The sequence below is a fragment of the Zeus faber genome (assembly GCF_960531495.2).
Source record: "Zeus faber genome assembly, chromosome: 1".
In the NCBI taxonomy this organism is placed as follows: domain Eukaryota; kingdom Metazoa; phylum Chordata; class Actinopteri; order Zeiformes; family Zeidae; genus Zeus; species Zeus faber.
The window spans coordinates 18,069,288-18,084,530 of NC_137193.1; the positions used below are offsets into that span (position 1 = coordinate 18,069,288).

The 15,243-nt window shown below is 42.8% G+C and overlaps 1 protein-coding gene across 2 annotated transcripts in view; it reads left to right on the forward strand.

Moving 5' to 3' along the window:
- Nucleotides 1–15,243, forward strand: part of cachd1 (cache domain containing 1) — a gene marked incomplete at its 3' end in the record, with an annotated part of 87,505 nt that overhangs the window by 44,680 nt on the left and 27,582 nt on the right. The window contains exons 5-8 of one of the 2 annotated variants that reach the window (XM_080016689.1): nucleotides 9,108–9,234; nucleotides 11,295–11,439; nucleotides 11,613–11,853; nucleotides 12,700–12,849. In XM_080016689.1, coding sequence (XP_079872815.1) covers nucleotides 9,108–9,234; nucleotides 11,295–11,439; nucleotides 11,613–11,853; nucleotides 12,700–12,849 — 663 coding nt within the window. The remainder of the gene's footprint in view (nucleotides 1–9,107; nucleotides 9,235–11,294; nucleotides 11,440–11,612; nucleotides 11,854–12,699; nucleotides 12,850–15,243) is intronic. The other variant, XM_080016690.1, reaches the window with a different exon arrangement.

A 15,243-nucleotide genomic window follows, 5' to 3' on the forward strand; every position in this document is an offset into this window, starting at 1 on the left:
CTGAAGGCTCTGTTATAGTTGCCGCAAGTGAGCCGTGTGGCTCATGGCGTGCGCACCACCAGAGAGCACGAGCATATGTGACAGCGTCTGGTGAAAGGCGGACCAAGTCAACACACTCCAAGTCACGCAAATTGACATGAAAGTTTTGTGTGTGTGTTTTTCGTTTATTTTTTTCATATTACAAAAGTTTAAATGTTGAAGATCCCACTCATTATAACAGGTAACAATTTTAGGATCACCAAATACTTCTGGGTGGGTGGTCTGGGGCACATTGTGTGGGCGTGGTGACACATTTGCATCTTTGGTTTCACTGGCTGCTGTTCCAGAGTTTCGGGGTGAAGCCCCTCCCATAAACAAAACGCATGCTTGTTTCTGTTCATCTATGATGAACAAAAGTTTCACAGAACAACATACGTGTTCTGCCGCAACACTTCTTGCTTTGTAAAAAGATCTTTGATAACAAGAACTGACACTGACGGGACTAAAATGTTAGTGGTGGGATATCGTTTATTCAAAATGCATGATATTTTCCCCCAATTGTGTGTATGTCCCTCAAGTAAAAAAAAACAACTGAGTTTTGGAGTTACTCACTCTGGCAGTTTCTCCTAGTTTCTTCGGGGAATGCCGGCCCAGAGATACAGAAGACGGGGGATTGTAAACACCAGTTTATTGTAGAGAGTGGGCCGGTTGGAATTAGCCCAAGAGACACATGTCATGACAGGGCTCCCATCCTGAGTTTGTGTGGGGATGGCGGTTTTACCTGCTGCTCGTTAGACCAGCCAACGAGCGACAGGTATGCAGCCACCCTGACCCAATCAAACCAGACCATCCCCCGCACCACACTCACCCATATTTGAATTCCGAACAACAGCGCGAACGGTAAACTTAGTTCCTTTGATGCACACATGCAGATCAAGATAATCCTTTGATATTCTGTGTGATGTCAAGTCAGAATCTAAAGCTGCTCTAATAAAAGAAAGTTTAAATAAACCTGGACCATACTGGGTCTTCGCATTGTTAAAAAAAAAAAAATAATAAATAAAAATTGCGCCATAATGCATCAAAAGGCCACGAAGAAGTGGAAGAGCTGGCGACACTTCAGTAACACTTTTTTTTAAGAAATGAGCACCAATAAACACCAAAACAGGAAATTTCACTTCGCCATGAAAACATATAATCTCCATTTTGTTATGGATAATGAGAAGAGGCTGGCAGAAGCTCTCAATTATATCTTAGAACTGGCCGCTGGTGGGTGGCGGGGTGCTCCCAGAAAACACCAATTCCCAGAATGCAAATGGGAGGATCCCACCATTTGCATTCTGGGAAATGTTGTCTGGTGTTGGGTTCGAAATGTGAAAGTACCACTTTCTAAAAACTATCATTGTTATAAAACAATAAATGCAGGAAATGGGAATGTTAAGAAGTTACAGAATAAAAGAGGTGTCATACTAGAAAAGTGAGCATGAATTTAGAATGAAAAAAACCAAAAACGTATTCACGATTAACTTGAATTATGCAGTGTCCAATATTTTATTTTATACCAACGATTGAATAAATATTAACAGAAAATAAATAGTATACTTAGGGAGACTATCATATATTTTCACGTGTTATCCTTTTATACTTTACACATTTTCACACACTGACAATGACAGTCTAGTGGGTGAGTGGTGGGGGGTGGAGTTAACAGCTATTGTTCACACCCATTACCTGCCTCTGAAGTGTAAAAAGACGTCAGGATCTTTCAGTGGTGTTTTCTCTGCGAGATGAGATTAGGTATACCAACATTCTAACAAGCATGTCTGCTTCAAATATCTTCAGATTAATATTCAATATCATCAATATATGGAGATTCAATGTATGACACTCCATTTGAAAGCTCACAACCTGCACTTTCATAATCTGTAAAAGACTGAAAAATTACCTTGGCCTACTTCAGACCCAAAACATCAGTCGCTGTCACATATGTGACCCACAGCGTACTTTAGCGTAATTTGGCGGCTTTCAAAATTGTTGAAATTTTGCAAATCAAGCAAATGTTTTTAAAGCCATGACTTGTTAATGTTTCTGAGATAATCACCCCAGGTTTTACCCACACCGGGTTCTTTCAGCCGGATCCCTGAATGCAGATGTGGTTGGCGGACAAACATTACATTTCATTTAATGTTGTTGTTCATTTAATGATGTTCAGACGCTTTTATCCAAAGCGACTGTTCAAACACCGACGGACGCAGCCATAAGGAGCAATTAGGGGTTAAGTGTCTTGCTCAAGGACACTACAGCGCGCTAGTGTCCTTGAGCGCCTGGGATCCTGGGAGCCTGGGATCGAACCAGCAACCTTTAGATCACTAGACCACCAGCTCTACCGCCTGAGCTACCATCATCACAATGCACAGCAGATTGGATGGAGCAGATGACCATATAAATCATTTTCGTGACGAGCAGACATCAGCTCGTGCAGAGAGTAGAGAAAAACCTTTGAAAACAGAGCGTTCCGAGCGTTCTGAAGCCTGAATGTTTTGCTCACAGCGATTACTTTGTCATTCGTTTACCTCATTATTTGACACTGTGGCAACATCTAATAAGCACATCCCACATTGTAACATTATATACATGGCAGAAAATAAGGAAAAGCATAATAGGTCCCCTTTAACCTAGCCATGTGACTTGTCACTACATGTCCTCGGGGAAATCCCAAAAAATTATGCATACATTTCTTATATTTAGTATATGTAGTACATTTTGTATGCTTCAATTACTTATATTGGCAAAGGCACTTTATTCACTTTACTGGTGTTCGTATTATTATACCCTATTATCTTTAGGGGACTGTTGGCAAAACCTACTTTTGAAAAATCATTGTTGTTGATTGTTGAATGTCAGTACAGTGAGCAACTGGGAAACCAAAGTCAAATTCTTTACATGTGTAAAAGCATCTTTGGCCATTAAAACCCTATGCTAATTCTGATTCTGGGAAGTGCTGTTGTTGGCTTACAGACCAGAACAAATCTTTTCAGAGAAAGCGTAATTAATACCAACTGTCCATGAAGAAAGTACAGATGTAGGAATTGTAAGTATTTGAAAAATAATTCTGCTGTGTTTTAAAAAACAAAACAAAACAAAACAAAAAAAAAAGTATCCGGTAGATGAGATGAGTATGGGCTGTGACACATGTGTTTCTCCAAACAAAACCAATAAAAAATTGTGTTTCAAGTGTTCAATATGGTTCAAACCCCGAAGGGGTAGAACCCTATTGTTTCCCTGCCAGTTTATGATGATTCTTTGTTCACTCATGCCGTGTCTCAAATTGCCGTGAGGGTTAGGGTTAACCCTAACCCTAACCCTAACGCTACAAACATGAAACTTGGCCCAATAACTGGAAATGTGAAAATGTGAAAGCTACTTTCTGGATTTTGACTCTATCAATACCAAATTTGGTATATAGTATTGAGGCACTGATATATACATTTATATCATAAATGAGCTAGATCGGCCCAAAAACCTGGCCACCATCAACCAAAAAAAACTTGCAAAAGTCAGGGCTTAGCAGAAAATTGGCCTCATAACTCATTAACCATTTATCCAATCATCATATATCTTGGTAAATATCTTCAGTCCGTGTTTGGGAATAGGTCTGCCAAAGCATTTTCAGCCCGACCCGTAGGGGGCAACAAATGACACAAATGTGTATCTGAAAAGCTGGTGAACAGAATTTCACCAAATTTGGTGCACATGCTCACGGGGCAAGTATTAACCAACATCTAAAGTGCTCAGTGCTTGGTCGGTGCATGTGGCTGTGCACAATGTATTTTTTTTGGTTGATGGCGGCCATTTTTTTTAGACCAATCTTGCTCATTTATAATAGAAATGTGTATCTCAGTCCCGCAATGCTATATTCCAAATTTGGTGTTGATTCAGTCAAAATCCAAAAAGTAGATGTCACATTACTCTTTTTCAGTTCATGCAAATTAGCAAAAAATCCATCATGGCCGACTCTTATGGTTGAAGAGGCTTTTTGGATTTTGACTGTATCGACACCAAATTTAGTATACACCATTGCAGGATTGAGAGACACAATTCTATCATAAATGAGCAAGATCGGTCGAAAAACATGACCGACATCAATCAAAATATCTTTGCACAGGGCAGGGCTTAGCCGGAAATACGCCATAAATGATGCTGTCTAAGAGTAACCCTGATTCAACTACACACCAAATTTTGTTTAAATCCGATAAGGGGGAGGCAAATGGCAGAACTTTGAGTGTGCAATTATTGAAATGCCGTGTACATTTTGATACAAGTGTGTGATTGGTCTCACTCCTTCTTTGAACAAAATTAAACTAGCTGAAGTGACTTTGTTTAGCTTTGTGAAGCCCGAAACCTGCTCGTTGCTGCTTGCGGCTTTCATTTTGGCTGATTGAGCCGCTTCCTTCTTTGAGAGCAAAAAGATTTGAATCCGTGAATTGCTGCTCGCAGCTATATTTTATTTTATTTTCTGACATTTACATGGAACAAAAAACACCCCGGTGTCCCGGTGTCGGCAACAAAATGTTGGAACATACTTTTAAATTAGGCCTTGTACATGTAATTTGAGTGAAGATTCACCAACTGTATTGCTTATTTCTCACCTCAAATTTGCTCAGAAACAAATTTTGGTGAAAAATTAGAAAGTTATGTACTTTGTACAACGGAACCTGGAGTAAAGCTCAAACCCCATTGGCTCACGGAACTAGGGGCCTCAGGAGGGTGGCTCCACCCCACAAAAACAGCCCGTTTTGGAACACGATGGTTTATGGCGCATGTTAGAATGGCTATAATGCATAATCTCAGTGATATTTTCAGCAAAAAACTTCATAAACATGTTTTGGGGATCTCAGAGACCTATATTAACTTGTTGAAAATTAGCATAATAGGTCACCTTCAAGATCTGCAGAAAACCCTAGCAGGTGAACCTTTTGATGTCTCTCCGGTTTCCTGCAACGCATTTGTCGAGGCATCGTGTTGCATAAGGACACAGGAAAAAAAGCACTGAATAGAGGCGTCGGGGGACAAATAATTGCCCGTCTCTCCGTCTGCTTTTCAAACTGCGTTATATATGCAGGGGCAGAAGCTCAGGAGGTAGAGCGGGTCGTCTAGTAAGCGGAGGGTTGCCGGTCATAGGCTCCTCCTGGTAGCGTGCGGATGTGTCCTTGAGCAAGACACTTAACCCCCTAACTGCTATATACGTCGGATACGAGGATGGGTAAATGCAGAGAAATTTAAAATTTCCCCATTATGGGACTGATAAGTGTATATAATTTTTTTTTTTGGGGTAATAAATAAATTTAAAAAAAAAAAAATATATATATATATATATATAAAAAGAATATATATATATATATATATATATATATATATATATATTCTTTGTCCTTTAATTGAGGGGAATTGCCTGATAAAAGCTGACCATTGCCAGCTACACCCCCAACTCTCTTCTGCTCCCCAACCAGGCATAGGCTTATGTTCTCTTTTGATCAAATACACACCTATCGCCGATGACCTGGTTTGGCAATATTTTGCCTTTCCAGTTGAGTATGTAATACACAGAAAAATAATTAGTATAGCCGGTCAAATAGCACTTTGAAAATTGCCTTGAGCGGAAATAGTGTCACACAGACTTCACAAAAAGAAATTTCTTGGCAAAAAATAAATAAAAAGCTCCCTTCCAATTAGTCCCTTACTAAGTAACTAACTGCTATTACAACTGCAATTGGAGGATTCATTGCCACAGACTTTTTCTGTGCTTTAGGAAGCGTGGTTTGACCACTTAGTGTTTCAGAACCCACGCTACGAGGTGCCAAGCAGATCCAGTCTTCCCAAAAGAGAAACCCCGCCTTTCCCTTTGGAGGTTTCCATTCTCCCCCAAACTCCCTCACATTCAGCCATTGTTGACCCCTGAGCCCCTGGCACATTCATCCTCTCCCAGTTGTCCTGTCCCAGTCTAAACAGTCCCCGTGCGTGCGTGCGTGTGTGTGTCTTTCTTGGTTAATAATTGAAAGAAGTGAATAGGAGTGTAGAGAGTTGATTCGGACGTGGAAATTACGTTGAGCCTTTTGTCAGGGAGGAGTAGCTGGTCACATCCCATGTCCGCACATTATTAGTCAACGATTCTGTTCCTTGTGTCCTTGTTTTTTCTCTCCTCTCATATTGTCCTCCGCTTGGTCACTTTTAGAAAGAGGGGGAAACGGAATTGTTTACATCATTGGACTGACAGCAGGGGTAAAAAGTATTGGGTATATTGCTCAGATGGACTCCTAGGGTGTTTGACTTACCTTACTGTTGTTCTGTCCGACACGAAACAATCACACCTTTATCGTGACCCCTTTCTCCCGGCTACACTTTGCCATCCATTTCTCCATTTCACAGCTGCCATGTGTCCTCATTTACTAACTTCGTTCTCATTTTGATCCCCACTCCTTCCTCTCCTCAGTGCACCACGCACCCTGGTTGGATCCAGGGAGGCATATTGCTTCAGGTGATATGCTTCCTGTGTGTGTCCTTTGTGTAACTTTTGTGTGTACAAGGGAGGATGTCTCCATTATATGCTCATCTACGACCTAACCTTGTGAATGTGTTGCAGAACCACTCTGTTCTCCAACAATGAAGTGTTCTCGATATAGCCTCAAACAGGCGCCCTCCGTGCCTCTTCCCTGTCGATGTTCTTTCTAGAATGTTCTGGACAGCGGTGGCTTCGTGGAGCGCCTCGATCCGAGGCGTGTATACAGAATCCCCCTCAGCTCTCCGCTCAGCCGAGTGGTATCTGTTTATATGAGCCATGGAGCTGGGTGAGCTGGCCGACGAGGATGAAATATGATGTGCCAGCGTGGCGCGCTAGGGTGCGATAATAACCAGCCATCGCCGCCCAGAAAGTGGTCCTTTTACCTTGTAAACAATCTTGATGATGTTTAGCATGTGAGGAACCATTAGATACTTGATAAATCTTTCAGATTTCTATCGGTTCTTCTTTGTTGCTGTTCTTTCATGGGGGTTTGTGTATGTATAGGTTTTCATTTACTATATGGTTTTTATTCGATTCTGTAACTAACGAAACAACGGTCGAAATGGATGTCTTTCACATAAATATGTGGAAATGCTTTTTATATTTTTTAATTGTTTGAGGTATTCTTCTCAAAGTGGTACCCTATGGAACAGACGAGTAAGCCCATGTAATTACAAGCCAAGATTTTTGGAGATGACTTCAAAACCGTTGGCAGGAAGGCGTTGGTTTGATCTCCCATGTGATCTTATGATAGTCAGCCTCACTCCGTATCAAAGTCTAGCCACGAACAACATGCCTATGTGCTCTGCTTGTGCTTAAATTGGGCCTCTCCCATGCTTGGAAACGGGAAATGTGCGTCATAGTTCAATTTGTATCATACCACAACACAACATGACCTCTTGTGCTCTCATTTACCATTTAGATGATGTTCGACAGCGTTGCGCACACATCCTTTATATTCAATTAGGTGGAAAGCTTTCATCTCACAGTTGTCACTGTTTGGTGTTATCTCTCCATTGATCACTCCCTCTGTCATAGACATTTGGCTTGGTTGAGGAATCCACGCTTATATTTGTGTCTCCCCCCCGACACCACCACCGCAAGTGCTTAATCTTTCATACAAAAGCCATTTTTGTTTGCCATTCGGCAAACAGGAAGCCGCTGGCTTTGCGATGGGATCTCTGTGAAGATACTATTGACTTTGCAACCCAGTGAAAATTACGCTGTTGGCTTTGGACAAATACTTTGGCTCAGTGTCGCCGGGCCAGACACTTTTTAAAGGGCTAGAATGTTTTCACAAATTCCTGAAAATAAATGAATAACCTCCAGCAGGTGTAGTATTTAAGTAATTGCAAACTGCCCGAGGTGTAAGAAGGCCATTGTCCCAATAGTTTCAAAGGGTCTCTTTTTGGTGCTCCTTCCTTTTCAAACCGTTTGAATAGGCTGGTTAGCATATCTGTGAATGGTAGGTGTGAAGTGGTGGCTGGTGTTCTGTTTCTCATATAAAAGGCTTCAAGGTAGGTGTGTGTACAGCAGCCAGCGACACTCCCAACACTTCCCCCAACTCAAAATACCAGGCTGCCCTTCCCTCAATGGACAAAGTTATTTTGGAAGCAGTCTCACCCAAAAGCCAGAAACACAGCAACTTAGAAGAAATGGTGTCACATACCAATGTAACAAATAATGTATCTCTGAATACATTTCTCCTGAATTTCCCTCCCTGATGATTTTATTGCCTAACCCGCCGCTCAAGAATCCGTTTCCACAAGGGATTTAGAATGGTTTTTTTAAAGCAATGACACACACACACACACACACAATGCTAATTATTGGTTCTTTGATCTTAACACCAATGGTTTCTCCTCAGAATGAGACATTATAGTCACTCACTTTCCATTGTAGAAACAACATTTAATTCCTAGTCAACCATTTCAGGCCAGTTTCAGACAAACCTTCCTCCTGCCGCCATAATTGCATGCTCGGAGCTACTTACAGCAAATCAGACTTTTCTGTGTTTTTAGTTCTCATATTCCCTTTATTTTGGAAGTAGCTATCCTGCAGCCAACCGGGTTCCACTTTGATAACTTTGACGTCGTTTGTTTATCTGATGGAATATGTGCTACTTTACACTATCATTTGTGACCCTTCTTTTATCATATTGTCAATCATTTTTCACAAAGAATTTTAATTTTGCGACAAACTTCCTTGGGATCTAACTTAAATCCTCACACTCCACACACAGTGTGTATATTTGGATTATATAAATTTCTGTGTCTGCTGGGCCTGATGTGTCATGTGAACTCTCTCTCTCGGTCTCTACCCACAATAAGTCCTAATGGGACTGCTGTAACAAACCCTGGAATTTTGGATCTTTGTGGTTATATATATTTTAATTTAAGAGAAATTTAGAAAGTTAAATAACTTGTCTCTTTCACCTTTGTACCAACCCTCCCCCTTCCTTTCACTCCTGGTCTTTTCCGGACATATTTTTCATATCTGCACTCTTCCCCCTCACCTTTCATTTCCTTTCCATCCTCCACCTCTTCATCCCTTAATTCCACCCCCACAGTACTGGCAGACAATCTGAAATCCAACCCGGGAATAAAGTGGCAGTACTTCAGCTCCGAGGAGGGAATCTTCACCGTCTTTCCCGCCCACAAGTTCCAGTGTAAGGGGAGCTACGAGCACCGCAGCAGGTACCGGACAAACTTTGCGCCTTTCGTTAGTATTTTCAGGTTTTGTCTCGTGTTCTGTCAGCCTGCCTGTCACCCCCCACCCCCACCAAAGTGGGACCACCTTAAGAACCAGTGAGCCCTGGATTGGTTCGTTGGTTCCTAGCCAAACTGCCAAACAGTTTGTTGTTCTGCACTTGTGGAACATGGCATCTAAATCCCCCCCAATACATGGCATCATCTCCCCCTAGTCTTCCTATTCTCCGCTGTGCATTCCTCCCCCTCTCCCTCTGTTCAACCTCTTGTCCTCTCTTTCTGACCCCTCTCCTCACATTCGCATTCCTCCCCCACACCGGTTTCCTCCCCCTCTTTCTGCTGGTGCCTCTCTGCCAATTGTTTCAGGGTGGCCCAGGGGGCATGTAGAAAGGCCTTGCACCCCCGCCACCCCCCAACTCTCCCCGCCTGTCCACAAATGGCCATGGCAGGAATGTGGCCCCGCGCTGCTAAAGCTTGCAGGAATCTCTCACCTCCAACCGTTGTGGCTTTTTGCGGCCACTGCTGAAAGACAACCTTTTTTTTTTTTCATCTCTCTCTCTCTCTCTCTCTCTCTCTCTCTCTCTCTCTGGTGTGTCTTGTCCGGCTGTCTTATCATCTTGTCTCCTGCATGTTTTTCCCGCTGCGCTGGCCACTCAGGCTGGCATCATGCAACGGGAGGAATAATGCAGGCTGGCTTTTTACTAATGTGAGCGGGGCTCTGTGGCCGCAGCGCTGCCCTTCCCCGTCCTGTTTTAGGCAGTTGTTATTTTTCAGGAGACCACACAGCCACGCAGGCTCGGACATGTGCACGCAGTCGGTCTATCCCAACACTAATTGGACATTAACTTGGACACTAAACTACACTACACTGCACTACAGCAAAGAAGTACTCTTCTTCAACTTGCCCTCTGTTAGCTTATAATTTTTTAAAGGGTCTCTCATGTTTCTCTTTGTCCATCCTACCCGGATTAGACAAGAAGGTCGATACCAATTTCATCCCTGTCTGTCCAGTCCTGAGATAGCAACAAGCTGCACACAAACTGTGGTAGCTCAATTCAAGACTGCAGAGGGAATCAACTAGTTCTGCTCCTGTGAAGTGAGAGAAATACACCTTATTATCTGTTAGTGATACATCTTACGTCTTTAGGACGAGTGAATATAAAAACATGACGCATAACCGTAATCACCGGGTGTCATGACATTTCACTTGAACCACTTATCTGTCGGCTGGCCCTTAGTTTGGATGCATTAGGGTTGCCGCGGTTATCCGTGTACCGGTGAGACATGGTGTTCGGTCATACACCGATTACATTACTTGCCCACCGCCCCCACCATCGTTTTTTATTTTAATTTTAATTTTTTAATATATATATAAATGAAGCCCATTTAGTTCGTTTTTACGTATCAGCGCCAACGTTCATCAAATGAAAAAGATTCTGATTTGTAAAATACTAACCGTGTTACCAATACTAGTCTGACACTGGTGAAATTGAAAGTGTCTCCTTGTGTGCGCACAGCAGTGTCGCAGCACAGTCTGCTTATCACGGGAGGAGAGGAGAGAAGGCTATAGGAGACCTTAGATCAGGTATAGATCAGGACCTGTCTCCCTCTATCCATTATTAACACCCGTGCATAACGGGGACACCACGCGCATGGAGTGTCCCCGTTATGGGACCCGTTATGGTACCGGTGTTGCACGGGTATGCAACAGCGATGTTGTCATGAGTATATTAACTGGTGGGAAGGTTCCTCACCGTGGCATCCCTAGTACACACTATTTCCAAGCAATAGTAAATTGAAGGTGAAAGCACTGTGTCCGATGTTCTTTGGGATACGAAAGTTGTAACTTTATGTATGCTGATGTCGATACACGTGAACTCTGGCAAACAGGAAAATACTGTGCAGATTTAGTGTCTATGAAATAAGATTCCACAGATGCTTTTTTAGTACTTCATGTCGGGTTCTGCTTCTTCAAATTTTGGTTTTGGGTTTTGTATTTGCGACTGTCTTCATCATCTCATTCTGTCCTCCGGTGTTTTTTCCCGAAGGCCCGTGTATGTGTCCGCGGTGCGTCCCCAGTCTAAACACATCGTGGTGATGGTGGATCACGGGGCGTCGGTCACGGACACCCAGCTGCAGATCGCCAGGGACTCGGCGCTGGTCATCCTCAATGCCGTGGATGAGCACGACAAGGTCAGACAAAGGCTTGGATACGACAGATACCCCTTCTCACTCTGTCAGGAGTGAGAAGGGGCACTTAAGAACATCCTCAAACCTCAGTTCTCTGGAATATTGTAAATGATACGAAGGGCGTTTCCATTATGAGAACCTCAACTTCTTTCTCCCTCGATGTCCATCCCTTCCAGATCTCCATATTGTCAGTGGCCGAGGCGGTGCGCTCCTGCTCCCTGGACCAGTGCTACAAGAGCCTGCTGTCCCCGGCCACCAGCGAGACCAAGAGGAAGATGAGCACCTTCGTCTCCAACATCAAGGCCTCAGACAGCGCCACACAGCACGCGGCTGGCTTCCAGAAAGCCTTTCAGCTGCTCCGCAACACCAGCAGCCTCAGCAAGCACGCGGCCAGTAAGACCCGCCAAAGAAAACATTGTAGTTTGATTGGAGTGCCAGCGTGTGCAACATTGTGTCACAAAATACTTACATGAAGGAAAGGTCTTCACTCTTGGTTTGGAATGCTGAGGAATTCCCAGGCGGTGCAGACAGCTTAAAGGGCAGCTGCAGTTGAAGGAAAACATATGAACGGAATTTGCAGTATTCACAAAATGATAGAGCAAAACTTTTATTATTTTTAACATAGACAAGGCAAGTTTATTTTTATAGCACATCTCATACACAAGGGCAATTCAAATCAATATTGTATAACAGTAAAGAACAATAATACCATAGAAACATGAGGCTAAAATCAGATAAAATATATAATAAACACACAAAAAACCTACAGAGATAATGGTTCTGAGCCTGGATTTAAAAGTAATAAGTGCTGGGTTGAGCCTGAGATTTTATGGAAGTTTACTCCAACATGTCTAGCAGAGTAACTAAATGTGACAAAAAAAGGATCTAACAGCTACATTTCAGCTGTCCTTGGTCTTATGTTCAGTGTGAAACACGGAAGAAAACAACTATTATTTTAAAGCTACAGGCTTAAGAGAGCAACCTGGGGAGTTTTGCAGAGTGGTGACCCAATTAAATGTACTCAGCTCTGTACTCAGCTCTGACACACAAAGTGTTTGATTTTGCCTTAAGATAGTAGTCCGACGTGCCTCATAACTTTGTCAAAATTGTGAGGCGTTTCATATTTTTAAATGAATATGCATTCGTGCTAAAAAGACAGGAAAACCCTTCTGTGAAGTAGCTTTAAAATCTCTGTCTCTCTCTGTCTCTCTCTCTCTCTCTCTCTCCCCCCCCCCCTCTCTCAATGCCTGACTGGCTGACCAGCCACGGACATGGTGATCATCTACCTGTCCTCCGGCATCACGACACGCGAGGCGTCAGAGCAGGAGAAGCGGGCAACACTAAGCGTGGTGCGGGAGGAGAACCGGCACCTCAACAACTCTGTTATGATCCTCACCTACGCCCTCATGAATGGTATGCCAAGTTAGCCGTTTAGCTTCCATATTTTTTAGAGGGTGTTTTGGGAGGAAAATCTTTATTTCATGGGTAGAATAAATTCTGTTTCTGTTGTGGGACATGATTGACTACTCAAAACTACTATCTACGTATGCATGTACTGTTTAGTGGGCATTTAAACAGGGTTCTTACCAGGTCCTTTAGGTGCTTGAGTGCTTGAATTTCTTCATCAGAAATGTAAGTACTGGAATACCTTGAAAATACCCTGTTTTGTGCTGAAGTGCTTGAAAAGTCCTTGCAGTCATTGAAAACCTGTGAATTATGCCAGGGAAATAGACACATACGTATAATAGTAGATGACAATTAAATTAATTATGGATCTGTAATAAGGGATAATAGACATACTAATATAAATGATAGACAAAGAGATTAAGATTATATTATGTTTTAATTACTAAAGATCACATTGAAAATTGATTATATTTGTTTTGCGTGAAGTTCTTCAAAATGGAAAAAAATAGTGCTTAAAAAGTACCTGGAAATCCTTGAATTAAATTTTGTAATGCCAGAATGAACCCTGTTCCAAAATCAAAGTAATTTATCAATACGATGACAATATGATTCGGGGGGAAAACACAAATTCAAGGATTGATTTCTCCAATCATCTCCAGTCGACCTGTTAAGCCGTGCAAGATGCTTTTTCCTGTTACTGTTAAACCTTCTGTTATCCAATGCTTACCCCCATCACTTCTTGGTAAAATACAGACCTATTTTTATTTGTACTGCAAGACGTGTGTGTGTGTGTGTGTGTGTGTGTGTGTGTGTGTGTGTGTGTGTGTGTGTGTGTGTGTGTGTGTGTGTGTGTGTGTGTGTGTGTGTGTGTGTGTGTGTGTGTGTGTGTGTGTGTGTGTGTGTGATGTGCTTGAAGAAGGACCAAACATTAGAGAGGTGCTTAAAAACCTCAAAGGGGTTTTGTGTATGGATCTTCCTTTTTCTCCTTTGTTGTCTCCCTACATCCATCTGTCTCCTCACCCTCCCACACACTTATGAATACACACACTGTGCATGCATTTATCCACTATTAATGTATAATTTTTGCATTTGAGAATGGAAATGAAGGCCATCTGAAAGTGGTAGACGGAGACTTCAAAGGCTGCAGTGATTTTGAGACATTGGCAGAGGACCCTGCTGGTTTAAAGAGCTCTGCGATGAAAAGCAAACAGAAATCTATGTCATTCTCTAAGTTTATTTGCATTGCATATCCGCAAAACATTTGTTTTGTTGCTTATGCTTTTGTACGACCCCATATCTGTAACCCCTTTCCCATTTGCACTGAAAGCCATAAATCTACTGGCAATGTTCCGTATGGCCGTCATAGGAAAGGGATCAGGTGTCGATGTTCTGTAAAAGTTGTTCCATAAAGCTCCCCACTCTCGACCTAGTATCATTTCTGAAAAAATGCCGGCACGGCTGAGAATGGAAGTGTATGGCAATGGAAGCAGTAGCATTGCCGTAAAGTTGGGGTGGAGCCCAATCCAGATAAAACACAAATAGTGGGTTTTTACAAATATTTATTTCGTACAAATATTTAAAAAATTATTTGTTTTCGGGAAGAAATAAAAACATTCGAAAAATGGCGAGTGCGAACCGTTGCGCTCGGCTTCAAAGACAAGAAACCGAAACATGTCCAGTCACTAATGACACAGGTCTTTATATTCTTAAATTGTATTATTTTTCTTCATAAAAATGCCACTCAAGCCCTAGAAGTATTTTTAACACTTAGGGGTGCAGTGCGCTGACATCGGGCCTAAGCGCTTTGCTTGCCCGCCATGTGCACCGCAATGCTGAGCCGGAGGGAGCGAGCGGCCAGGAGCGGTAGAAGAATGGGTGGAGAAGGTACCGTCTCCGGAGGCAGAGAATGTGCACCACACTGAACATGGACCAGAGAAGGCAAAGGAGAGAGTTGTCTGAGGAGATCAGAAGGTCAGAACCAGCTGCCAAAACAGCTCTGACACGTGGAGGCATAGACTCCACAAGACTTCTGAAGGCGTCCGGGGATATCTGGCTCGTTAACAGCAGATCTTTTAAGTCCTGTAAGTTGCGAGGTGGGGGCCCCCTTGGATCGGGCTTGTTGTTCCGGCACATCCCACAGATGCCCGATCGGATTGAGATCATGGGAATTTGGAGGCCAAGTCAACACCTTTAATTCTTTGGCATGTTCCTGAACGATTTTTGCAGTGTGACAGGGTGCATTATCCTGCTGAATGAAGGCACTGCCATCGGGGAATATTGTTGCCATAAAGGGGTCTGCGACAATGTTTCGGTCGGTGGTACGTGTCAAAGTAACATCCACATGAATGCCAGGACCCAAGGTTCCCAAACAGAACATTGCCCAGATCATCAGACTGCCTC